Source organism: Haliotis asinina, chromosome 12, assembly GCF_037392515.1.
Source record: "Haliotis asinina isolate JCU_RB_2024 chromosome 12, JCU_Hal_asi_v2, whole genome shotgun sequence".
NCBI lineage: Eukaryota > Metazoa > Mollusca > Gastropoda > Lepetellida > Haliotidae > Haliotis > Haliotis asinina.
In genome coordinates, this window is record NC_090291.1 from 50,339,589 (window position 1) to 50,367,500 (window position 27,912).

Sequence of the window (27,912 nt, forward strand, 5' to 3'; positions counted from 1 at the left end):
ACTGTAAACAATGTGTTGATTGGACAGACTTTCATATGGGGTTCCTTTGTAATCATCTGCAATTTTACATTGCAGCTTCATGTTGCGTTTTCAATATTCAGTCAGTCAAACCCGCTGAAAACAAACAAAGAAGTAAAGAAACATAATATTTATTGATGTACACTCATCACATGAACACCTGAAAATTTCAACATTTCTTGGTAGGAGGACGAGCCTTTCAACCATTACACTAGAAATCCTGTTTGTACTTCAAAGAATCAGACAAGGAGAGCTTCTACAAAGAGTCTTGTTTCGTTAGCTATGAGGATGTGATCGGCGTTAATTTACACGTTGTTTACACAGTCACCGTGTGTCCCGCGGCTATTGACGATGAAAACTGGTTTAATGACTGCATTACGCACACTCAACAGGAAGATGAATATGGTAAGTAGAGTCCCCATAATTTCCAGAAAACCGAAAAAAAAATCAGTATTATTTGTCATCGTCTTGGTATGAGTATTGCAAGCTAGATGTGCGCAACAGACAAAGGTGGTGGATGGATGGATGGACGAATGGACGGGTGGATGGATATATGGATGGAGGATGAGTTGTCGGTGGATAGAGGGGTGGATGGAAGGATTGATGGTTGGAAGGAAGGAAGAATGGATGGAAATAAGGAAGGAATGGTGAATGAAAGGATGGGTGGAAGAAAAAGATAGAAGGAAGTAAGGGGGGTTTAAATGCTGGTATTGGACAATGTTTTGGTGGCAGTAAATAAAACAGCAAGTAATTACTGGTGTGTCCTTGACAAGCCAGATCCTCCCTGTGTTCCTTCCAATAAACCAGGTCCACCAGAGGCCGGCTGTTTTTGTGGTCTGCTGGAAAGGCCGGCGAAGCTTTTGTTTCATGATTTACTGCCCCTAGTTTCTTCAATGTGCAGACAGAAACGTCTTTTCAAAAGTATTTATGAATCGATTGTTTGTTGCTCTACGGCACATATCCATGAAAACCATCTTGTCCAGTGAAACTAATTTTCAAAACACCTCAGAATCGCACGAAAGATGTTAGTACCGAAATTAATATAAATACTAGTTATCGGTCTGACACTCTCTTGTTTGTTTGCACCCCTAAGGTCGAATTTTACTCCACCATGTTATCTAGGTTAAATTTTAAAACGAATCCTATTTATCTCAGTACTGTACCACGAACAGGTACATATTGCAACACCATCACAATTCCGTGGAATGCGTGTTACTTAGATGCGCTGTTGGAGTGGAGGAAATACATGAGAAGGTAGTGAGTTAGTGAGTTCCGTTTAACGACGCTTTTAGCAATATCCAAACAATATCACAGTTGTGGACCCCAGAAATGGGCTTCATACATTGTACCCATCTTGGGAATCGAATGCGAATTTTCGGCGTGACGAACGAACGCATGAACACGAGGCCACCCTACCGTCCCCATTAATGAGTACCGAGCTCAACTCGACGTCTGGTGAACCTTGAAGACTGGTCCATATAACATCAAAACATCTCTCAGGCGCATGGCCTACATTTTCAACAACTTCTACGTAAATTAATCTAGCTGTTTAAAGCTTAGATTGTAATGGCAATAAAATCAGGTTAAGTTTAACAGGTTAAATGTGGTTGAGGCCGTAAGAACCTTTGTTCAGCGATTGTGTGGCCTCGACGTCAGCTCGAGGCTTACGTGGTAAGTATTTGCAGAAGTTTCTGCACGTCCAATGAGGTACAAGTGGTTAATTGTCTCAAGGTCGTTTCAACTCTCAACACAGCGAAAGTGACACAATGTATGTCATGTAATCACTCCGTCAAGAAAATCATGCAAGCACGAGTACCTAAAACAGAAGTGCGTCACGTGATTAAAGGAGACAACCTGCTTTACAAGGCCATTGTCAGCATGTCCCTTGTTGTCGAAGTCTCAGGTGGAGATCAGTTAGTATGTGGCATACAAATGTTAATTGGTTAAGTAGAGCAGAGTACATGCCTGCTACCTACATACCATGCTTTATGTAAACAATTCACATTGACTGTAACACACACGCACGCACACACACAGACACACAGACACACACACACACATGTATGCGTGACATGTTAGACCAGTTTTAGTCTCTCAGAGATACTGTTAATCTATAAGAGTTAGGCAATGGAGCATTATACTCACATTGTATCGTGTAAAATGTCTATGAGTATTGTCAGAAACTGGCAAGCAGCTAAACAAGTAAACCTTCGCTTCCGAGGTCTCGGCACTAGCCAGCTTGGTAACAGTAACAATCCTGGAATCACCCGTTGAAAAGATATCTGTATTGCATCACACAGTATGTTCCTTCACTCGACAAAGGGACGTCGTGGTACTGATGTAACTCCAGCTGAAGGATGGTATTACATTCACAGTACAGGATGGTATTGCATTCACAGTGTAAGGATGGTATTACATTCACAGTACAGGGTGGTATTGCATTCATAGTGTAAGGATGGTATTACATTCACAGTACAGGATGGTATTGCATTCACAGTGTAAGGATGGTATTACATTCACAGTACAGGATGGTATTACATTCACAGTGTAAGGATGGTATTACATTCACAGTACAGGATGGTATTGCATTCACAGTACAGGATGGTATTGCATTCACAGTGTAAGGATGGTATTACATTCATAGTACACAATGGTACAGAATGGTATCACATTCACAGTACAGGATGACATTGCATTCACAGAACAGGATGGCATTACATTCACAGTGTACCTCGGTATTGTATCCAGTGTGTAGGGTGATACCACATTCTGGATTTGTTGATCTCAGTTCGTCATTTCTTGTTATACTGACTGCTAGCTGTAGACAGTTCTACATTACAGACGGTACTAATGCCTTCATTATTATGTGTATTACTGGAGTCCAATAAGAAGCGTATCAGTGTCATGGGTGCTTTCTTGATAGGACGACGTCAAGGCAAGGAACCCTGGGAATACAACAGTTGTGAAGATCACACATGTCCCTCCACACCCTGTGCAGAAGCTATATAAAGTTTGACCCACCTGCATGCAGTGGCTGCACTGACCGAAAACACCGCACCAGGTACGTAGATTAGCACCTGGCACCAGAATGTGCAGTTAATGTAGCCGGTGCATTGTCATCTTCACTTGACATTGTGTCTTCTTTGCAGTTTTATTTAGAACTGTTGTGCTCATTGACAGAATTTAAAGCATTGCGCATTCCATTGGTTGTGTTCTGGGTAGCCGTTTACATAATATTTTCTGATGGTTGTTCCCAGGTTGGACGTTTAGGTGTTTTGTTCTGATATGATTGTTTCCAGGCTGGACGTTTAGGTGTTTTGTTCTGCTATGATTGTTTCCAGGTTGGACGTTTAGGTATGTTGTTCTGATATGATTGTTCCCAGGTTGGACGTTTAGGTGTTTTGTTCTGATATGATTGTTTCCAGGTTGGACGTTTAGGTGTTTTGTTCTGATATGATTGTTCCCAGGTTGGACGTTTAGGTATGTTGTTCTGATATGATTGTTCCCAGGTTGGACGTTTAGGTATGTTGTTCTGATATGATTGTTTCCAGGTTGGACGTTTAGGTGTTTTGTTCTGATATGATTGTTTCCAGGTTGGACGTTTAGGTGTTTTGTTCTGATATGATTGTTCCCAGGTTGGACGTTTAGGTATGTTGTTCTGATATGATTGTTCCCAGGTTGGACGTTTAGGTATGTTGTTCTGATATGATTGTTTCCAGGTTGGACGTTTAGGTATGTTGTTCTGATATGATTGTTCCCAGGCTGGACGTTTAGGTGTTTTGTTCTGATATGATTGTTTCCAGGTTGGACGTTTAGGTGTTTTGTTCTGATATGATTGTTCCAAGTTGGACGTTTAGGAGTAATGGTATTATAATGTACGTTGGTATTCCTCAAACAGGAAATACTTAGTATCTGCCCAAAGTCGAGAGGAAATCGATATAATGGGTTTGTAATGGCGAGCTGATGTATTTAACAATTCGTATACGTGGTTCAGGTAAGGATTACGTGTTCAAAGCATTATCTGCATGGGTTGATAAAGAGTTATGACTTTAGTCTGGAGTTAATATATATTATGTATACAGGTATAATCTGTTTACGTGTTATATACAACACCATTCTGACAGGTTGCGAGGCCACTTGTGAGCTTTGTCTGTCTGTTTATCCAGCATCATGAGGGTGTTCCTTGTTCTCTGCATCCTGGCTGTGAGTCGAGCTGACCACTTGCATGACATCCTCCAGAGGCATGCAGGTGTGTAACACAGGGTAAATCCGTAGAAATGACATAAGGTAATATCCGTACATCTGACATGTGGTAACACCTGTGCATCTGACATATGGTAACACCTGTGCATCTGACATATGGTAACACCTGTACATCTGACATATGGTAACACCTGTGCATCTGACATATGGTAACACCTGTGCATCTGACATATGGTAACACCTGTGCATCTGACATATGGTAACATCCGTAACCTGACATATGATAACACGTGTGTGTCAAGGTGTAACACTTGAAGCACTTGCCATATGTACATTTCACATGGCTTAATGTTGAAGGCCAGGGGTCGATTTCTTACGCTGGTACAATATTTGAAACCCATTTCCGGTGTCCGCCGAGATGACATTGCTAGAATATCGACAAAAGCGACGTGAAACCATTTTTACTCACTAACTCATAGCGTAAATCTGCTTTTAGTCACATCGGATCACATCGAGGACATCGCCAAATCTATCCACAAGAGGAGTTTCCTGGACACGCTGAAAAATGGATTTGAAAAGTTCGGCCAGGGTACGGAAAAATAGAAAAACAAATTTTTTTTCTAGAAAGAGCTACGGTCATCAAACATATTCTGAAACATGACATCTGGTTTTACTGAATGCTTATAACACAACCCAATCAACTGACCTTATGTTTTGCCATAATGTCGAGTATAGATTATAGATGAACTTCCATACAGGAGAACAAACCAGCTTGAATCATGTTTTTACTATTTCTCATTTCAGAAGTCGCAAACATCGCCCAAAGTAAGTCATTTCTTTCTTGTCCGCCACTGTTACGAGCACCATAAGAAATTCATGTAAGATCCGAGAATGCGCCTCACGCATTATAACCTTACACCAATGCAAAGCTTAAAGAGGAAACGGTTTCGCCATGAACAATGTTTATCCTAACATAATTCGGTTTATATAGAGGTTAAACCGGTAATTATCCAAATGTGAATGTACAAAGGTATATGAAGGTACGACTTCCGGTGTTTGCGCCAAATAGGACTTCGTCCTTGTTTGTCGGCGTTCGAATCGGATTCAACGTTCAGCCATATGTAAGCGTGACTGGATCGAATTCATAATATGACTTTTCGAAAATCAACTGCCCAGCAGTTGGATGAGGATCGTTATTGTGTATTGTTGCTGAAGTTGATAGAATGCTAGTATATTGTGCAGTGAGTGGTCACTTTGGCTCATGATAGATAAGCAAATGAAAGTAAAATAGTTTGACATGGACCGTTTTTTTTTTAATTGTTGACACTCTGTGACTGATTGAAGCACGGACCTTGTGTCCCTCCCTCCCAGGGTGCCTTCCGGGCAACATACCGGGCACGGCTCCGGGTGACGATTCGCCGCATCCTATTCAACCCAGTCAACAAATTATAACGAATTTCGGCATTTTATATAAAAAACACAAGAAACAAACAAACAAACAAACAAACAAAAATTTAGGTATTCAGCTAGGACTTTCCCAAAGCACACTAAAACCTTCCTTTTGTAATTCATTCTCAAGGTTACATGATTACGTCAAAACTAGCGATGATATCAATCTGATGTGAAACAGTCATAGCCAACAGTCAAAATCGTAAAACGAAATTGTAAAAGGCTTCCAGTAGCACACGCAGCCATGTTTTGAACCTGCTCTTGTCCCGTGGTACATAAACTGCATGCTAATAACCGAACAGGAGAGTGTGGCTTATCTCTGGCTATAATGTATTTCTGATACAATATAATTAGAACCGGGTGATAGCTGTGAGTTGTATACTTCAAGACACACAATAGCAGAACTCACGAACAGTACCACTTCCCTTGCAGAGGCACTTCCCGTGGTGGAGCAGGTCGGGAAAGGTGAGTATTGAACAAACACTTTCCTAGTGAAGGAGAACAAGCAGTCATGATGTGTACATAGTGGAGACATTGGTGGTGCATCCTCTGTCATGACGCTTGGCTTACAAGGCATATTGACTGGTGTAACAGGGATGCTGTGCTCGAAGGTTAAACAGCTAATGTTTATTAACTTTCAGTTAACGGTCAGTCTCTTATCTCAGCGTCAACGTTTTGGTTTCAAAAGATCTAGATGATGATAATGTCCATGATGACACATAGACACATTATGGTATTACCAAGTGTCTGTACCTCTGGACACACAGACACATTATGGTATTACCAAGTGTCTGTACCTCTGGACACACAGACACATTATGGTATTACCAAGTGTCTGTACCTCTGGACACACAGACACATTATGGTATTACCAAGTGTCTGTACCTCTGGACACACAGACACATTATGGTATTACCAAGTGTCTGTACCTCTGGACACACAGAAACATTATGGTATTACCAAGTGTCTGTACCTCTGGACACACAGACACATTATGGTATTACCAAGTGTCTGTACCTCTGGACACACAGACACATTATGGTATTACCAAGTGTCTGTACCTCTGGACACACAGACACATTATGGTATTACCAAGTGTCTGTACCTCTGGACACACAGACACATTATGGTATTACCAAGTGTCTGTACCTCTGGACACACAGACACATTATGGTATTACCAAGTGTCTGTACCTCTGGACACACAGACACATTATGGTATTACCAAGTGTCTGTACCTCTGGACACACAATCACATTATGGTATTACCAAGAGCCTGTACCTCTGGACACACAGACACATTATGGTATTACCAAGAGCCTGTACCTCTGGACACACAGACACATTATGGTATTACCAAGTGTCTGTACCTCTGGACACACAGACACATTATGGTATTACCAAGTGTCTGTACCTCTGGACACACAGACACATTATGGTATTACCAAGAGCCTGTACCTCTGGACACACAGACACATTATGGTATTACCAAGTGTCTGTACCTCTGGACACACAGACACATTATGGTATTACCAAGAGCCTGTACCTCTGGACACACAGACTCATTATGGTATTACCAAGAGTCTGTACTTCTCGACACACAAGGTTTAGATCCTCAGTCTGCATTGTGGTATTAACGACAAGAGCCTCTGCAAGAGTCTGAAAATGCAGTTTTCTTGTGTAATAACCAGTTTTTAACAGTATCGCCTTTGTTTTATTATAGATTTGCTGCCCACTTTGGAAAGTAAGTACATACAAAATAATATTGCAGTTTCTCCCACGTTACCATACTGATTGGCAACAGGTGCAAAGGTGTTACACTGGGGACATTGTTCCGTTATGAATAACACTGCCTCTTAACACACATTATCCACTGAGCCGCCGCCAAAAAAGCCCCGTCACCTTTCAAAACCAAATGTAAAATTTGGTTCTGACAAGGTACCGTTTGTATTATGATTGCACCGTTTGTTAACATGTTTTTGCATCCAAATGGGCAGTTACAACCATCATCGGGGTGTTCTCACATATCCACCAAATGCTTCTAAAAAAATATGACATTCGTAAAAATGAAAATGAACGTGCATATCGTGACAAAAGTACCAATGAAAGCGAATCCCATGCTACTATTACTACTACTACTACTACTACTACTACTACTACTACTACCACCACCACCACCACCACCACTACTACCACCACCACCACTACCACAACTACCACCACTACTGTTACTGCTACTACAACTACGACTATCACTACCACCTCCACTACTATTACGACTACTACCACCACTACCACCTCTACTACTCCTCCATCTCCTACTACTAACACCACCACCAACTAGCCTACACTACACGTGCGTAACCTTGATTCGTGGATGTAAGAGAGGTGCGGCGGAATGTATATATTAAATGCACTATTTCATTTTGTAAACACACTGATTATTTTATTCACTGCTACAGCAAGATCATAATGCCTAATTTACCACTCGTAAATGAAACGTTTGTTTACGGAAGTCATTTGCAATCATCACCCATTCGTGTGCCCCAAAAATGTGACGTCACTTTATTTCGTGCATTACGTAGTCCGTTACTTTATATCTTTGTGTAAGACATCCCACTGCAGTAAAATTGACACCATGGAAGCCAGTAAGGAAAATGAGAGAAGGTTGGAGCTAACGGTAACTTTTTCACTTGACGTTTTGTGGAAATCAAATTTGGCAATAGCGGTATTAGTCAGCTGAGGCTATTTATCACAGTGTTGGAAAATAATATTTAGTGTACTTGCGTGTTCATAATGTAGAGATTCGGAACTTTTTCGTCAGCGAGGAGTGGCATTGCATATACATCGACAATAACACTTCATGACATCAGTTGAGACTTGATTTATGAGCCAGCATAAGAATTTCCGCGATCCACGAATCAAAGTTATCCACGAATTTAAGTTACGGCTCTGTATATATGTGTACTTACTTTCAGAGGTTGCCCCAAGCCTAATCAGTGCTGGACTGACTGCTCTCGTTGGAAAGCGAGATGTGTAAGTAAAACATGAAGCGTGGAAAGGATGCAAGTTCACTTTTTCTAGTTCTGTAATTTTCCTAATTGACATGGATGTGTCTTAAACGTTTCTTTTGCTTGACGAGGAAGCATTCACTCAAGGATGGATATTTGGGATTTGTTGAATTGTTTTTAAACGTACTCTTTGGGATTCTTGTACTTCAAAACGAACTACAATACTTAATCACACCCATAAAAACAACAAAAGAAAAATATCGTACATTTAAAATCTATCATTGTTGAATTAGGAGATAAACATCATGTGTTTGCCAATTTCCTGGTGTTATTGAGTATTTGAAGCACGAGAATACATTTGGAAACGTAGGCGTCCGATTGGTTGAAAAACATGGTCAAATGGTGTTCGATTTCCGGAAACTGCAAGACTATTCGCTGGGTACTGAAAGGTAGTAACATCGTAAACAATTGTTTTGTTGTGTCATCCACAGTGGTGACGTCATTCAAATCATATTGTGACGTGACGTCAGAATGACGTCACAAATGAGCAGCTCCAGATGCTACCATAAGAACAAGCTGAAACAGCCAGCTGATGACACTTCACTGCTGCACCCGTACTCGATGTAAACGAGTGCAGACAGTAAAACCCCAAAACAATCGTTTGCATAGTGTTTGTAAACAAACCGCACTAGGCTAACTCTGAACCCGTAAACGTCTCATCCAGACAATGGTGTACCGCATCAAATCATTTCCGGTTATAAAGCAATAAACAGTTGTTTTTCAGTTAATGAGAAACAACATCAATCTATCAATAAATCATTGTCAAACCCCTGTAACTCCACAACTCGGCACATTCATATTCTGTCTCAGACTGTCACCATGACGTCACAACCGCAAGCCCCAAATCTTCATTCTGTAGATTCAGCATTCTCAGGTCCAATATTTATGATGGTGTATTCCACATGAACATCTCGAACGACTCTGTCAGTCGACCTCCTGCTTCGATGAGGCGTATTCTTCCCAATCACTCGGATTCCGACTTGAGTTATCCTTCTTGGAATGCTTTTACCCCACCACGCCTTCCACAGAATGAGATGTTGGTTAATCTTCTAACTTTTTGAGGTTCTTGACAGAAAACTTTTTGTAGACATATTCGTGGGATGGTTGTCTTTTATATTTCCCAGCATTTAATCGCTGACTTCCCCCAAATTAGATAGGTTGAAACTAAAGTGTGTGTCAACACTACACCGTCAGCAGTCACTTGAAACACGTCATGTAGTCGTGAGTGGACGATGTTCATTCGCACTGACTTGATCAAATATCGTTTTGATTGTTATTAAGTTCAGTGATATTGCATTTAAAAGATTATAATAACAAAACTTAATAAAGTATTCCTTAAATATATTTTTGCTACATTTTAAAGTGATTTCACGAAGTACTATTTGCCATAGCGTGGTTATGTTATTACCACTGGAAAAGTTAGGCTTAATACGCGCATGAATACGAATCAGCTATTTGGGATCTCAGGTCCTGTCTCCGAGGGGTTTTTATTTTGTGTTTTTTTCTATAAAAATCACATTTTGGGTAATAAATAGAGTAACCACCAAGGTTTGGCACTGTGAATATCATTTGAACTGGGGCATACTTGGGAGGACGGTGGGATAGCCCCAACGTGATATTGCTGAAATATTGCTAAAACGGCTTAAAGCCATGCTCAGTCACATTACACATGCTCTGGGTATGGTAGAGACTACATGAATACGATTCATTTATTGTTCGCAATTTGAGATATATTGTCAGCATTCTCCAGCGAACTTAATTGTCAGAAAGTAATTAATAATGATATGCGCACAAGCTGTCATAGATCATTGAGAGGGACATTTACATGACCCACTGTAGAGATTCAACTTCAGATCGTACAGTTCTTGGCTTTCCTTCTCACAGGCATAGGAGGAATATCTTTGATGATATCAAGAAAGGCCTGGAGACAGTGGGTAATGCCATCACCACTGCTGCCAAAGGTTAGATGTTGTCTACTCAGAGTAACGCCATTTTGGCTTCCTGTATTAGAGAACGGATTCAGTGTAGACCTACACACATTTTCTTCCTTCTGTAAATGTGTACGTTGGTCAGATGCTTCAGAGACACGTTCCAGCAGCTGCCTCAAGAATCCATTTCATGTTTTGTGACATTCCATGTTGTGTGACATTCCATGTTGTGTGACATTTCATGTTGTGTGACATTTCATGGTGTCTGACATTCCATGTTGTGTGACATTTCATGGTGTCTGACATTTCATGCTCTGTGACATTCCATGTTGTGTGACATTTCATGTTGTGTGACATTTCATGGTGTCTGACATTTCATGGGGTCTGACATTTCATGTTGTCTGACATTCCATGCTGTGTGACATTTCATGGTGTCTGACATTTCATGGTGTCTGACATTCCATGTTGTGTGACATTTCATGGTGTCTGACATTTCATGCTCTGTGACATTCCATGTTGTGTGACATTTCATGTTGTGTGACATTTCATGGTGTCTGACATTTCATGGGGTCTGACATTTCATGTTGTGTGACATTTCATACTGTGTGACATTCCATGGTGTCTGACATTTCATGGTGTCTGACATTTCATGTTGTGTGACATTTCATACTGTGTGACATTCCATGGTGTCTGACATTTCATGGTGTCTGACATTCCATGTTGGGTGAACGCAACTACACGGACCGATTCTTGCATATACACACATTAACGCTGCGCTGTACATAGATGCATAAAATATAAGTTCGTATGTTTTTTCATTGATTAATATCATACACTGCCATACAATTTTTAACAAAATGCATATTACATTGTCTAGCCGCTCTACCGGTCGTGGAAGAGATTGGAAAACGTAAGTGTATTTATATTTCCTTAAGAGGGAGAATGTTTTTCAGGTACTAAAATACAAACGACATGCGACATAAAGTACATATTTCACCCACTCTACCTACACTAAAAGTGATCATATTCCACCCACTCTAAATGTGATCATGCTCCACCCTCTCTAAATATTATCATACTCTACTTACCCTAAATGTGATTATACTCCAACCACATATCATCATGTTCCACCTATTCTAAATGTGATTATGTTCTACCTACTCTAAATGTGACCATGTTCCACATACTCTAAATGTGATCATGTTCCATCTATTCTAAATGTGATCATCTTCAAAGTACAGTAAATGTGATTATGCTCCACATAATCTAAATGTGATCATGTTCTACCTACTCTAGATGTGATCATGTTGCTAAACCGACCATTTTTTGTAGACATATTAAAGAAAAGAGAAATATATAATCAAACTGTTTTAACTGGGGACATTGTTCTATTGAGGATATTGATACAAATTTAGAATATCATCTCTATGTTCAAAGTGAACTAGATTAAACATAACTTACATACTTTTATTTCAGAGGTGCTACCAGTTGCTGAAAGTGAGTTTTCTACATACGTGTGGTGATAATTTTGTATGCCTTTCTTCACAAAATCATATGATGCATCCGGAGGCTCATCATGCATCTTGACACGAGCAGTTATGAACATTAATATATATATGAATATGAGAAATCATTGGGATTGCGATACTTTTCGCCCCACACAGACAGCTACATATGCCTCACGTCACAAACCAGCAAACATCTGTTCCTTCATACCACCACCACCACTACAGCTACTGCTACTACCACTACCACTGTCACTATCACCATCACCACTACCACTGTCACTATCACTATCACTATCACCATCACCACTACCACTGCCACTATCACCATCACCACCACCACCACTACCACCTCTACTACTCCCCCATCTCCTCCTACTGCTACTACAATGAAAGCGAGTCCCATGCTACTACTACTACTACTACTACTACTACTACTACTACTACTACTACCACCACCACCACCACTACCACCACCACCACTACCACAACTACCACCACTACTGTTACTGCTACTACAACTACGACTATCACTACCACCTCTACTACTATTACGACTACTACCACTACTACTCCTCCATCTCCTACTACTAACACCACCACCAACTAGCCTGCACTACACGTGCGTAACCTTGATTCGTGGATGTAAGAGAGGTCTGGTGGAATTTTGTAGTAAATTCTAAGACCCACGTAGGTGATAATAAGTCCTAAGTAAGAGATATTAAGTCCTACATAGGTGATAATAAGTCCTACGTAGGAGATATTAAGTCCTACGTAGGAGATAGTGACACCAAAACAAATTTTCACCGTGACCCTAATGCGCTTCCGTAATCTTAGGCCATTTATCACAGTGTTGGAAAATGGTGGGGCATGGGGCACGGTGGGCGAGCTGGCTAAGGCCAGGCTAGTGATCCAGCGAGGTTGAGGTGTCGGGGTCGAGCCCACCTGTGACCGGGTGAAAAAACCTTGGAGTCAACTTTGTGTGCTGACTCTTTCAGTGTTGTCACAACCCCTAGTGTACAGTACACAACCCTCTGCACTTAAAATAACCCACGAATCCGTTGGTAGATGACCAGATGGTGGCCACACAAACCCGTGCAAACACCTAGATGCGGGTACAACAACGTGCAGTAAACTTGGACAAAGTGCTGTGACTATGTGTCCCGGTCCACCCAGCTGTCAGCTGGGTACCTCGTTAGGATGAGAGAGCCACAATAAACTCGGTGCGCCTAGTGGCAGCAAGAGTTGTATACTCCCCAGGGAGTTGAAATACGATGTGCTGTTGAGATTGACATCCGCTGATCGAGGGAAAAATACCAGCGCCTTGAGCATGCACTAGTGCGTGGATATGTGCGCTATATAAATATCCAATCTATCTATCAATCTAAATAATATTTAGTGTACTTGCGTGTTATGTAGAGATTCGGCACTATTTTTGTCAGCGAGGAGTGGTATTGCATATACATCGACAATAACACTTCATGACGTCAGTTGAGACTTGATTTATGAGCTAGCATTAGATTTTCCGCGATCCACGAATCAAAGTTATCCACGAATTTAAGTTACGGCTCTGTATATATGTGTACTTACTTTCAGAGGTTGCCCCAAGCCTAATCAGTGCTGGACTGACTGCTCTCGTTGGAAAGCGAGATGTGTAAGTAAAACATGAAGCGTGGAAAGGATGCAAGTTCACTTTTCCTAGTTCTGTAATTTTCCTAATTGACATGGATGTGTCTTAAACGTTTCTTTTGCTTGATGAGCTTGCATTCACTCAAGGATGGATATTTGGGATTTGTTGAATTGATTTTAAACGTAATCTCTGGGATTCTTGTACTTCAAAACGAACTACAATGAAAGAATGAATGAAAAGATTCTACATATTAAATCTACTATTGTTCAATAATCAGTGTACGAGCCACACGAAACTGGTAAACCTCCTACATACATGTTTGTTTCTCGTTTCAAATTCCAACTGCTTGAAAACTGCATGAGGATAACTGGGTTTTCCAACATGGTAAAGACTTAAAAGACACCCCCTGCTACACAAAACATTGGTTGTAGGACGAAAATGTTCAAGATTTAGACTGTCCCAGCTACTGTCCAGGTCTTAACCCTTATCATAACGTAAACAAATACTCATTAATCCCCGGAAATATTGCGGAATGCATGATGGAACTAACATGGCGACGTCCTTCGCCAACCGTGTGGTTGCAATCCCCACAGTAGATGTGTATGCAGTCTAACTCTCAATCACTGTGGCAGGAAAGTCCAAGTTACAACAGAATGTGTTGGACCAATCAAGGGTAGAATAATAAAAAAACCCCAAACAAACCTAGATCAGTATTTAGTCGTGTATTGCAGCGCAAGGAGGTCTCACAAACTACTGAGAAAACACTTAAGCTGTAAAAAATCACATTTCAACATATTCCTTTAAGTAACACTTCGTACTATACATGTATTAAATATGCGCCAAAACAACTTTCTCAATTTCTAGAAGCTGTACTGTAGTAGTTATTATTATAAGGGGTTATTACCCACAGGGGCGAGCAGATCCCGTGTAATATCTCCTTGATATCTGCACAATAGTGATTCTGGATGTTGATTGGTCAGTTATGCAGATAATGTGATTGTTGACGGAACTACTTTCCATGAAGTACGTTCGTTGACACGCTCCGGCGCAGCGATGATTTACCATAACATCACTGTCACAGGCTAATTTACATATCATGTTACCGGACTTTCCCCTTGTTCCTCCTGTTTGTATACAAGCCCGCATATTCATGAATAAGCAGAGTCTGGCATAACGCACACACTGCGGGGCGGTTTTCTTATTGTTTTGCACTGTTACGTAGACAGTCTTCTACAATAAGGCGTCAGTAAGGTTTATGACAATACATGTTTACATCTCAAACCGGCTGCATCGTGTGCTCTCCATTAGTCTTCGGTGACAGCACGTGGAGTCGTACAAGCTATGTAAAGTAAAATCGCAAATCGAAAAACTGTTGCACGTTTTACGATATTTTCTCTTTGAAACTAAACCATCTTAACAACGATGTGAAATAAGATGTGTAGCCTCGTCTAAAATAAAAGGGTTAACTATTGAATGGAACTATATTGAATGGACTGTGTAAGATGTGAGTAATCGTCAGATCTTTCTGACCTGTGGCAGAGGTACTATGTTGGCTGGCCGCATGGGACTCTGACTAGGAGAGTGGTTCAATGACGATTTTTATCCGTTTCATTGATAATTGTAAACCAAAAGTTACTGTGTTCTGTAATTTGATTGGTTGAAAAAACATGATCAAATGGTATTCGATTCCTTGAAACTGCAAGACTATTCCCTGCACACTCCGGCGCAGCGATGACTAGGCATAACATGGAACTCTGGGTAGGAGAGTCTATCCCCTGCGTACTGAAACGTAGAAACATCGTAAACAATTGTTTTGTTGTGTCATCCACAGTGGTGACGTCATTCAAATTATATTGTGACGTGACGTCAGAATGACGTCATAAATGAGCAGCTCCAGATGCTACCGTAAGAACCAACTGAAACGGTCAGTTGATGACACTTCACTGCTGCACCCTTACTCGATGTGAACGAGTGCAGACAGGAAAAACCCGAAAACAATCGTTTGCATGTTGTTTGTAAACAAACATGGCCGCCATTAGGCTAACTCTGATCCCGTAAACGTCTCATCCAGACAGTGGTGTACCGCATCAAATCACTTCCGGGCATAAAGCAATAAACAGTTGTTCTTCAATAAATGAGAAACAACATCAATCCATCAATAAATCATAGTCAAACCCTTGTAACTCCACAACTCGGCACTCTCATATTCTGTCTCAGACTGTCACCATGAAGTCACATCCGCAAGCCCCAAATCTTCTTTCTGTAGATTCAGCATTCTCAGGTCCAATATTTATGATGGTGTATTCCATATGAACATCTCGAACGACTCTGTCAGTCGACCTCCTGCTTCGATGAGGCGTATTCTTCCCAATCACTCGGATTCCGACTTGAGTTATTCTCCTTGGAATGTTTTTACCCCACCACGCCTTCCACAGAATGAGATGTTGGTTAATCTTCCAACTTTTTGAGGTTCTTGACAGAAAACTTTTTGTAGACATATTCGTGGGATGGTTGTCTTTTATATTTCCCAGCATTTAATCGCTGACTTCCCCCAAATTTGATAGGTTGAAACTAAAGTGTGTTTCAACATTACACCGTCAGCAGTCACTTGAAACACGTCATGTAGTCGTGAGTGGACGATGTTCATTTGCACTGACTTGATCAAATATCGTCTTGGTTGTTATTAAGTTCACATTTAAAAGTTTACATTTAATAAGGTTAAAGAGAATATATTTCCATAAATATATTTTTGCTACATTTTAAAGTGATTTCACGAAGTACTATTTGCCATAGCGTAGTTATGTCATTACCACTGGAGAAGTTAGGCTTAACACGCGCATGAATACGAATCAGCTATTTGAGATCTCAGGTCCTGTCTCCGAGTGGCATTTAATTTGTGGTTTTTTTTTCATTTACATTATGGATAGTAAATAGAATATCCACCAAGGCTTGGCACTGTGAACATTATTTCAAGTGGGGAATATTTCCCGTACTCACTCGTACCTCGTTGGTTATTCTCTAGAAATTAACCATACAGAGGCATCCGATGGAAAGAAACATATTGTCACATCTGGTACATTTTCAGCCATTTTAGAGATCAACGAAGCTTCCTGGATGATCTGAAGAAAACGCTGGAGACTCTTGGTCAACGTAAGCTCGATACTCAAGTGCTTAATTGAAACGATGCTTCTCGGATAGTAACGCAAATAGAAAGTAATGTGATTCAACTGTTCTTTAATACTAGTATATGTTCAATGTATTGACAAATACATATTTCCACTGCTGGCCTGTCATATTTGTCCCTCAAGTGAGGTAAATATCTCATCAGCTGATGAAGGTGACACTTGATGAGATGTGAACCAATGAGCTTATTTCTTTCAATTTGTTTTTACAGAAGCGCTTAAGGCAGTTGAGAGTGAGTATATAACTAGAGTGTTTAAACCAGTATTAACAGTCGTTTGATGACTGTAGAGAAAGGCGAGTTTTCATTGATAATATCCTCTGCACTCTTCTTCGTCAATAGTCCACGACTGCAGAATACCCTTCATTTCAGTCACATCATTGGACAAAATAGCTGTATACTTTTGACTTCTTTTCCAGCCCTTGCACCAACAGTGATCGAAAGCGCACTTCCTGCTCTCCTGTCTAGTGTTGGAAAACGTGACCAGTGAGTCCCTGTCCTATAAAACTTTTTGTTCATAATATCATGTTATTGTTTGCATTTAAAGTATACCCAGTTGTAGTGTAGCCTTTGTACTCACTTCGAGTGTTGGCGATGACAGATCCTGTGTGATAGTGTTGTCCATGTTTGTTGAGTAGAATTGTTTGTTAAGGAGTCACACGTAACATAGTTAGTGTGTTGAGTCCAACAGAAGCTGTGCTGTTGTTACTATTATAAGGGAATATTAATCGCACAGAAGCACCCGATGGAAAGAAACATATTGTCACATCTGGTACATTTTCAGCCATTTTAGAGATCAACGAAGCTTCCTGGATGATCTGAAGAAAACGCTGGAGACTCTTGGTCAACGTAAGCTCGATACTCAAGTGCTTAATTGAAACGATGCTTCTCGGATAGTAACGCAAATAGAAAGTAATGTGATTCAACTGTTCTTTAATACTAGTATATGTTCAATGTATTGACAAATACATATTTCCACTGCTGGCCTGTCATATTTGTCCCTCAAGTGAGGTAAATATCTCATCAGCTGATGAAGGTGACTCTTGATGAGATGTGAACCAATGAGCTTATTTCTTTCAATTTGTTTTTACAGAAGCGCTTAAGGCAGTTGAGAGTGAGTATATAACTAGCGTGTTTAAACCAGTATTAACAGTCGTTTGATGACCGTAGAGAAAGGCGAGTTTTCATTGATAATATCCTCTGCACTCTTCTTCGTCAATAGTCCACGGCTGCAGAATACCCTTCATTTCAGTCACATCATTGGACAAAATAGCTGTATACTTTTGACTTCTTTTCCAGCCCTTGCACCAACAGTGATCGAAAGCGCACTTCCTGCTCTCCTGTCTAGTGTTGGAAAACGTGACCAGTGAGTCCCTGTCCTATAAAACTTTTTGTTCATAATATCATGTTATTGTTTGCATTTAAAGTATACCCAGTTGTAGTGTAGCCTTTGTACTCACTTCGAGTGTTGGCGATGACAGATCCTGTGTGATAGTGTTGTCCATGTTTGTTGAGTAGAATTGTTTGTTAAGGAGTCACACGTAACATAGTTAGTGTGTTGAGTCCAACAGAAGCTGTGCTGTTGTTACTATTATAAGGGAATATTAATCGCACAGAAGCACCCGATGGAAAGAAACATATTGTCACATCTGGTACATTTTCAGCCATTTTAGAGATCAACGAAGCTTCCTGGATGATCTGAAGAAAACGCTGGAGACTCTTGGTCAACGTAAGCTCGATACTCAAGTGCTTAATTGAAACGATGCTTCTCGGATAGTAACGCAAATAGAAAGTAATGTGATTCAACTGTTCTTTAATACTAGTATATGTTCAATGTATTGACAAATACATATTTCCACTGCTGGCCTGTCATATTTGTCCCTCAAGTGAGGTAAATATCTCATCAGCTGATGAAGGTGACTCTTGATGAGATGTGAACCAATGAGCTTATTTCTTTCAATTTGTTTTTACAGAAGCGCTTAAGGCAGTTGAGAGTGAGTATATAACTAGCGTGTTTAAACCAGTATTAACAGTCGTTTGATGACCGTAGAGAAAGGCGAGTTTTCATTGATAATATCCTCTGCACTCTTCTTCGTCAATAGTCCACGGCTGCAGAATACCCTTCATTTCAGTCACATCATTGGACAAAATAGCTGTATACTTTTGACTTCTTTTCCAGCCCTTGCACCAACAGTGATCGAAAGCGCACTTCCTGCTCTCCTGTCTAGTGTTGGAAAACGTGACCAGTGAGTCCCTGTCCTATTAAACATACTTTTAGTTCATAATATCATGTTATTGTTTGCATTTAAAGTATACCCAGTTGTAGTGTAGCCTTTGTACTCACTTCGAGTGTTGGCGATGACAGATCCTGTGTGACAGTGTTGTCCATGTTTGTTGAGTAGAATTGTTTGTTAAGGAGTCACACGTAACATAGTTAGTGTGTTGAGTCCAACAGAAGCTGTGCTGTTGTTACTATTATAAGGGAATATTAATCGCACAGAAGCACCCGATGGAAAGAAACATATTGTCACATCTGGTACATTTTCAGCCATTTTAGAGATCAACGAAGCTTCCTGGATGATCTGAAGAAAACGCTGGAGACTCTTGGTCAACGTAAGCTCGATACTCAAGTGCTTAATTGAAACGATGCTTCTCGGATAGTAACGCAAATAGAAAGTAATGTGATTCAACTGTTCTTTAATACTAGTATATGTTCAATGTATTGACAAATACATATTTCCACTGCTGGCCTGTCATATTTGTCCCTCAAGTGAGGTAAATATCTCATCAGCTGATGAAGGTGACACTTGATGAGATGTGAACCAATGAGCTTATTTCTTTCAATTTGTTTTTACAGAAGCGCTTAAGGCAGTTGAGAGTGAGTATATAACTAGCGTGTTTAAACCAGTATTAACAGTCGTTTGATGACTGTAGAGAAAGGCGAGTTTTCATTGATAATATCCTCTGCACTCTTCTTCGTCAATAGTCCACGACTGCAGAATACCCTTCATTTCAGTCACATCATTGGACAAAATAGCTGTATACTTTTGACTTCTTTTCCAGCCCTTGCACCAACAGTGATCGAAAGCGCACTTCCTGCTCTCCTGTCTAGTGTTGGAAAACGTGACCAGTGAGTCCCTGTCCTATTAAACTTTTTGTTCATAATATCATGTTATTGTTTGCATTTAAAGTATACCCAGTTGTAGTGTAGCCTTTGTACTCACTTCGAGTGTTGGCGATGACAGATCCTGTGTGACAGTGTTGTCCATGTTTGTTGAGTAGAATTGTTTGTTAAGGAGTCACACGTAACATAGTTAGTGTGTTGAGTCCAACAGAAGCTGTGCTGTTGTTACTATTATAAGGGAATATTAATCGCACAGAAGCACCCGATGGAAAGAAACATATTGTCACATCTGGTACATTTTCAGCCATTTTAGAGATCAACGAAGCTTCCTGGATGATCTGAAGAAAACGCTGGAGACTCTTGGTCAACGTAAGCTCGATACTCAAGTGCTTAATTGAAACGATGCTTCTCGGATAGTAACGCAAATAGAAAGTAATGTGATTCAACTGTTCTTTAATACTAGTATATGTTCAATGTATTGACAAATACATATTTCCACTGCTGGCCTGTCATATTTGTCCCTCAAGTGAGGTAAATATCTCATCAGCTGATGAAGGTGACACTTGATGAGATGTGAACCAATGAGCTTATTTCTTTCAATTTGTTTTTACAGAAGCGCTTAAGGCAGTTGAGAGTGAGTATATAACTAGCGTGCTTAAACCAGTATTAACAGTCGTTTGATGACTGTAGAGAAAGGCGAGTTTTCACTGATAATATCCTCTGCACTCTTCTTCGTCAATAGTCCACGACTGCAGAATACCCTTCATTTCAGTCACATCATTGGACAAAATAGCTGTATACTTTTGACTTCTTTTCCAGCCCTTGCACCAACAGTGATCGAAAGCGCACTTCCTGCTCTCCTGTCTAGTGTTGGAAAACGTGACCAGTGAGTCCCTGTCCTATAAAACTTTTTGTTCATAATATCATGTTATTGTTTGCATTTAAAGTATACCCAGTTGTAGTGTAGCCTTTGTACTCACTTCGAGTGTTGGCGATGACAGATCCTGTGTGACAGTGTTGTCCATGTTTGTTGAGTAGAATTGTTTGTTAAGGAGTCACACGTAACATAGTTAGTGTGTTGAGTCCAACAGAAGCTGTGCTGTTGTTACTATTATAAGGGAATATTAATCGCACAGAAGCACCCGATGGAAAGAAACATATTGTCACATCTGGTACATTTTCAGCCATTTTAGAGATCAACGAAGCTTCCTGGATGATCTGAAGAAAACGCTGGAGACTCTTGGTCAACGTAAGCTCGATACTCAAGTGCTTAATTGAAACGATGCTTCTCGGATAGTAACGCAAATAGAAAGTAATGTGATTCAACTGTTCTTTAATATATGTTCAATGTATTGACAAATACATATTTCCACTGCTGGCCTGTCATATTTGTCCCTCAAGTGAGGTAAATATCTCATCAGCTGATGAAGGTGACACTTGGTGAGATGTGAACCAATGAGCTTATTTCTTTCAATTTGTTTTTACAGAAGCGCTTAAGGCAGTTGAGAGTGAGTATATAACTAGCGTGTTTAAACCAGTATTAACAGTCGTTTGATGACTGTAGAGAAAGGCGAGTTTTCACTGATAATATCCTCTGCATTCTTCTTCGTCAACAGTCCACGACTGCAGAATACCCTTCATTTCAGTCACATCATTGGACAAAATAGCTGTATACTTTTGACTTCTTTTCCAGCCCTTGCACCAACAGTGATCGAAAGCGCACTTCCTGCTCTCCTGTCTAGTGTTGGAAAACGTGACCAGTGAGTCCCTGTCCTATTAAACTTTTTGTTCATAATATCATGTTATTGTTTGCCTTTAAAGTATACCCAGTTGTACTGTAGCCTTTGTACTCAATTCGAGTGTTGGCGATGACAGATCCTGTGTGACAGTGTTGTCCATGTTTGTTGAGTAGAATTGTTTGTTAAGGAGTCACACATAACAGATTTAGTGTGTTGACTCGAACAGAAGCTGTGCTGTTGTTACTATTATAAGGGAATATTAACCGCCCACTGGCAGCACTATTGATGTTTGTTGACAGTGTGGAGGCTGGACTTCTGGGGCACGTGAGGGATGAGATGCTGAGTGTGGTGGACAAGCTGAAGGAGTCTGTGGAGGGGGCAGAGAAGGTAAGTAGCAACATCAACATGCGAGTCCTGGAAGAATATGGCGAGAAGAGTGATGTCTTTAACTTTCCAGGACTCCGATATTTCTTTTCGTTAATTTTGTAAATTTATTTCATAAACGCTTAAGGTACAATCTAACATGGTCCTACAAGAACTTTCGTAGAATGGCACTTAATTCCTGTTCAAAAGTTTTTCACATTTTTAGGCTCATGTTCATTAAAGATATGCTGTATATCCTACAGCCAATGATGTACATGTCCCTACATAGGAAAACATCAAAACGTCTCTCACTTTTCACAAGAGAGTATTTGAGTATGAGTACATGGCCATTTGTTCATATTCAAAACTCAAAACTGGCAACTGACTAGGTTTATACGTCATCGTTTCTTTAAATGAAATTAACTGACAAACGGTCTCATATTTCCGTGTTAAGATCGCCACGAATCTTGAGAGCAATCTGAAGACGGCTGCCCAGGGTTTGACCAGCGGCCAGGATGTCAAAGCCCTCGCCCAGTTGGTCCTGTCTACCCTGGAGGCAGATGTCAAGTCAATGATCGGTGCGTGCATAGGCATAAACGAGGCTCAATTGTGTACATGTCTATTCAAACTTTACCCTAGATTTTGTTTCACGTGTCAGTGTTTGAATAATGCCTCACTAACGTATGTTGCGTGTACACATATAGTATAACTGAGATTTATATCCTTTGCAGAGAAAATGTGAAGGTGTGAGCATTCTCTTTTCACAGGATTATGGTTAAGACAACTTCTGACAACTCTCTGGTTTTCTTCATTGTTTCAGACAAAGGCACATTTGACGTTGACATTGATTCGCTGATCAAGAATATTGTCCCCAACGCCTTTGCAAAGGTTAATATCATAATGGATTACAAGCTTTAGTATGATTCCACACAAAGGCGTTATATGTATTCTTATCTTACCACACACATGAATGTCGCTTTCTGATTGGCTGAGTGCTCTTCTATTATTTTCAATATACCCCGCTTATTAGCGAGTAATGTTTTCTATTTACCCCGCTTGGAATGCAGAATTCATTTGGTACTTCGTTGTAGTAATTCTTTATCTCGAATAATATTGAATCACGTATGATGTGCGGAAATTACCGATGCTTTGCGAATGCAAATCGATAGAAGGGAGATAACTATTAATCTGTTTTTCTTGTCTGCAAAATCTACTTCAGTCAGATAAATACGTTGTTCACTGGTCCCTCGGGTCACTTGGGTTGATGTACCCTGGATGTTTGTCTATAAACAAACACCGAAGGTACGTCAACCCATGTCCCCCTCGGACCAGCGAACAAGTCATAATATATCCCAAGCATAAAGCAGTGTTTAATCTGAATCACGCCTATTGGGTTTCTACGTTTCATGATAGAGAACATAGGTGCAGCTTCCAGCTGCAGTGTTGTCATGGCATTGGCGATGTTCATGACAGTTCCGTTTGTTTCTAGCTCTTCTCCAAGAACAGCCGTCGTTCCCTTCCCCCTCTGGGTGACCTTCATGGTCTACTGTCTGGAACCGCATTTGGGGATCTTTCAACATTCCTCAGAAACATCGAGTCAGCTGCAGTGCAATCTCTGAGCCCTGCATTGAGTAAGCTGAAGGCCCTTGCTCAGACAGTAAGTTCCGTGCAATCTTTATAATCAGACAGAATGTTGATTAGAAACATGGTATTCAGTCATTCCTCTGATTCACTGTGTTCAGTCTCTCACTCAAAATACGATCTATACTAGGCAACATGTTGTGCTAAACTGTTCAGACAGTAGGTGTCGTGGAAGCGGTATGTTCAAGAGGCTGCCATAACATGACATCGTTTAAGTAAATAACACAAATTATAACGGCTAACGATTCTCCAGCTTCCATTTTTCACTTGGCCACACACCAGCAGTAAAGTAACAGCTATGAAAATCCTTGTGTAGCGAAAATGGAATCTGGAATGGAATTATTGCTGTGACAAATACAACATCATATCTTAATTCGACATATTGAGATTGTCATGTACGTGTTAATTTACTGTATTTTGACAAGTCGTGATACGCACTACCAGGTACTTGGTATAATGTAACTGCACACTGTGACACGCTTGTAACACCCGGTGTCTGTCCAGTTCCTGACCCACGCTGGACAAGCCACTGCACAGGTCGCTGCTGAGGCTGTTAAGTTCTTCCAGCCATTCCAAGCTCAACTCGGATCTGTCTTCACCCAGATCGAGAATGTAGCTGCAAAACTTACAAGTCACTGAATGTCAAGATATGTCAAATAAAAATACATTATGAAACAGTGCCTCCTTTTATGTCTTTAAAGGGCATTTAGAAGTGAAATACATAAGAATGAAGATTTTATGCATATCAACATCTTTATTATGGGAACACAACGTTTCGGCTTCATCAGGTGAATGAGAATGGGATTCAGAGCTATATTTATATGTACAGGTAAACAATAACAAAGTAACAAGTGGAATGAATTAACGAAAGCTGGAAGCCAGTACAAGCAAGCACTGATAGGAAGCCGACAGTTATGATAACAATGATGGAAGCCAATGGTAATTACATCCTATCATGTTTATCATCATTGTTATCATAACTGTCGGTTCGATTCTGCCATTCCTGTGTTTCTTAGCAGTATAACTGTATGATCTGGCATTAATAGTAAAGTCGTTGCAGGGGAGGAACATGCTTAGCTTATTGTGTTATCTTGCATGAACTCAAAACTCCTGGAAGTCCTGAAAATGTTGAAAAACTCCAGGAAAAGACTCACAGCTCAAAGTTCTTAACAACTGAAAATTCTCTTCGACAGGGGCTGGCCGATTTCCAGTTTGTTACGATTTCATGGATATCCTTTTTATTAGAACAAGGGGGTAGGTTGTTCCTTCATATTCCATGTTCCGTCACAAATACTGCACTGATAGGACACGCCTGGACCCGGTTTCTAAAGACTCTTTCCCAATGTCAAGAGTGGATGACTGCATCGGTAAGTATGTCACCAGGGTTGACTTAACGTAAATGTATCATTAAATTCGACTGACAGATTGTACAAAATAGTTTTTTTTTTACTCCAGAAGGAATTGGTCAGTACAAACATGCTATTTGTGGTCCAGACTGATCCCGCCACCTTTTGTTATATTATGAATCCCCACTCATCTGGTTCTACTAGAAATGGCAAGAAGAGACGCATAGAAAATGTTGATGAATGTTCTAGAACTGTTTCTCCCAATGCTGATTCCTGGGTTCTTTTCCGGGTAGTTGAAGGTGTTGATTTTTCTCCGCATGCGATTTCCAAAGCAGTTCACTTCTGGTAGAATGTACACGTTGACAGCAATGTCTCAGTCTGACACTGTCAATTTTATCAAAACATCTGCCACTATTGATGTTGCTGTGTCCGAGCATAGAAGTTTATATTCCTATTGTGGCGTTATTCATGAAATAGCTCCCTGTCTGCCCCACAGGTTGGAAGACGATATTACCGAATAACTTCAAGATCAGGGAGTTACTCTTGTGTTACATTTCACGTTCTTTTACGTTAAGAAATGGGGTACCATTGTAGAAACAAATACGTATCTCTTAACGTTTGTCTGTACACACTTATCACCAGCAATCAAGGTAGTTTATCCTCGGGGTGGACGTCAGTCCCCAGTCCACTGCGATGTTGCAAATGCCAGAAGGTTAAGACATGGGGCAAACTCTTATCATGGCTCCGCGGTATGTCATCTTTGTAGTGAGAGTCACGAGAACACAGACTTCGAGAAAGAATTTTAATGTGCAAAGTGCCTCGGTCCTCATGGTGTGTCGTCTAAATCCTGACCAGTGTCGCAAAAAGACCCAAACATACTGAAACTAATGTGTGAAAAGAATATATCTTACTTTGAAGCCCAAAGCAATTTGACAATTGAATATCAACTCCACTAAATATCACTTCCTCAGCTGCACCTTTTGTTCATGCCATACTGACCTTACATGTGTCAAGTCAGACGAACCTATTACTTCTCAGATCTCAGATTGAACATAAGCTTGAGACACCATCACAGACATCTAACAAGCCCCCGGAACCTTTTCAGTCGTCAGAAAGAAAGAAAAATAGAAAGAGGATACCGACAACTTGTGTCGCTTCACCTACAGAGGAGAACCCTTTGGAAACTCAAGATGTAGAGGTCTCGCCGTCCTCACAGGGCAGGTGGAGGAATAGTATCTCCAAACACTCACGAGAGAGATCACCAACAGAGACCCCATGACTCAGTTGTCAACTTAAATGTAATGCTAAATGCATATTAATACAAGATGTTCAACCGTCAGCATTATATCACCAAGAAACTGCAAAATACTGATAGCGTTAGTTTGAGACAATACAGTGAATATCACTCATCTTCTCTTCCAGCAGATATTGCTGCATGGGTTGCTTCAAGGTTTATAAACATAGCCATGTCCATCGTTATAAAAATCTTCACACTGTTGCTTTTCGTATCACCAGCACATTGCATCTATTCTATGCAGATTATATACATATGGAAATTAATTAAGCAACACCAAATTCAAAGACACATAAAAACTTAACAAAGTTTAACGAAGTAATTTTGATGATTGATTATTCAATTTTGATGTATTGACATACAGCATGAGCTTTTCATGGGTTGATATGACGCGCGTGAAGCTTGCACAGCGCACGTGCATTGCTTTAACCTCAACTTTCGAAAAATGCACTTTTTCCCTGGGGTGTTTACAAGCGCAGGTTGTCGATTGCATTCGGTTTTTCATTCATTTCAATGTCATGGCACGTAGGAAATTATCAGAGGCCACTCGTTGGCAAATAATCGGCATGAGGAATGCTGGTATGTCTCTAAGACAAATCGGGACTCAAATCGGACGACATCATTCCATAATTTCAAAACTTTTGAAAAAATACCGGGCCACTAATGAAGTTAAAGACCTGCCTAGACCAGGAAGACCCAGGAAGACCACAGTCCGGGAGGACAGAGCTTTACTGAGACTTGTACGGCGCAGGTCCTTCGACTCGAGCTCTCGGTTGAGACAGGAGTGGCTTCCAGGGAGACCCATCTCGAACAGGACTGTTCGGAATCGTCTGAAAGCTGCAGGATACCGGGCAAGGAGGCCAATCAAGCGACCCAGACTGTCTCCAGCCCATAAGGCAGCCCGACTGGCCTGGTGTAATGACCGTTTGCACTGGAACATTGCCTCTTGGAGGAAGGTCCATTTCTCAGATGAGAGCCGGTTCTTGCTGCACATGGTGGACGGTCGTACTCGGGTCTGGAGGCAGAGGAACACAGCAATGGCTCCACGGAACATCCAGGAGACTGTGGCCTTTGGGGGAGGTTCCGTTATGGTATGGGGGTGCATTTCCATGAACTGCAAGTTGGATATCATTACCATCCGTGGCAACCTTAACGGTGTTCGTTACCAACAGGAGGTTCTTGACAGGGCTGTGGTACCTCATTTTGAGAACCATCCTCTGGCAACGAGACCCATATTTATGGACGACAATGCTAGACCTCACAGGGCGCATGCTGTAAATGATTTTTTGCGGCAAAATGCAATTGACAGAATTCCATGGCCTGCCATGAGCCCTGACCTCAACCCCATTGAACATTTGTGGGACTTTATTGGCCGTCGTGTGAGGCAGAGAGACCCACCAGTCCATAATCTCAACGAATTG

At 40.8% G+C, this 27,912-nt stretch overlaps 2 protein-coding genes across 4 annotated transcripts in view; one reads left to right on the forward strand and one right to left on the reverse strand.

Moving 5' to 3' along the window:
• LOC137258069 (hemicentin-1-like) overlaps window positions 1–2,867 on the reverse strand; it is a 48,774-nt gene extending 45,907 nt beyond the window's left edge. The window contains exon 1 of the mRNA XM_067795620.1: window positions 2,750–2,867. Coding sequence (XP_067651721.1) covers window positions 2,750–2,786 — 37 coding nt within the window. The 5' untranslated portion in view covers window positions 2,787–2,867. The remainder of the gene's footprint in view (window positions 1–2,749) is intronic.
• On the forward strand, window positions 1,604–24,526 carry LOC137258068 (uncharacterized). 3 transcript variants are annotated; one of them, XM_067795617.1, is made up of 35 exons: window positions 1,604–1,689; window positions 2,942–3,079; window positions 4,185–4,267; window positions 4,718–4,810; window positions 5,026–5,046; window positions 6,103–6,135; window positions 7,393–7,413; window positions 8,648–8,705; window positions 10,625–10,701; window positions 11,546–11,578; window positions 12,145–12,165; window positions 13,770–13,827; window positions 16,889–16,953; window positions 17,198–17,218; window positions 17,404–17,470; window positions 17,769–17,833; window positions 18,078–18,098; window positions 18,284–18,350; window positions 18,649–18,713; window positions 18,958–18,978; window positions 19,164–19,230; window positions 19,533–19,597; window positions 19,842–19,862; window positions 20,048–20,114; window positions 20,413–20,477; window positions 20,722–20,742; window positions 20,928–20,994; window positions 21,293–21,357; window positions 21,596–21,616; window positions 21,802–21,868; window positions 22,147–22,234; window positions 22,665–22,788; window positions 23,031–23,098; window positions 23,700–23,867; window positions 24,356–24,526. In XM_067795617.1, the coding sequence occupies exons 2-35, from the start codon at window positions 2,994–2,996 to the stop codon at window positions 24,488–24,490; spliced, it is 2,085 nt and encodes a 694-aa protein (XP_067651718.1). In that variant the 5' UTR covers window positions 1,604–1,689; window positions 2,942–2,993; the 3' UTR covers window positions 24,491–24,526. The 3 variants fall into 3 exon arrangements, with proteins under 3 accessions (XP_067651718.1, XP_067651720.1, XP_067651719.1); XM_067795619.1 differs by lacking the exon at window positions 1,604–1,689 and adding an exon at window positions 2,317–2,418; XM_067795618.1 differs by lacking the exon at window positions 1,604–1,689 and having other exon boundaries at window positions 2,913–3,079.
• Window positions 24,527–27,912: the final 3,386 nt, after the last annotated feature.

Bases quoted from the DNA above. Each gene is read 5' to 3' on its own strand.
- LOC137258068 (XM_067795617.1), top strand. From the start codon at position 2,994: ATGTCCCTCCACACCCTGTGCAGAAGCTATATAAAGTTTGACCCACCT. The intron at 10,702-11,545 runs GTTAGATGTTGT...TACATTGTCTAG, and splicing joins CATCACCACTGCTGCCAAAG to CCGCTCTACCGGTCGTGGAA. The intron at 23,099-23,699 runs GTTAATATCATA...GTTTGTTTCTAG, and splicing joins TCCCCAACGCCTTTGCAAAG to CTCTTCTCCAAGAACAGCCG.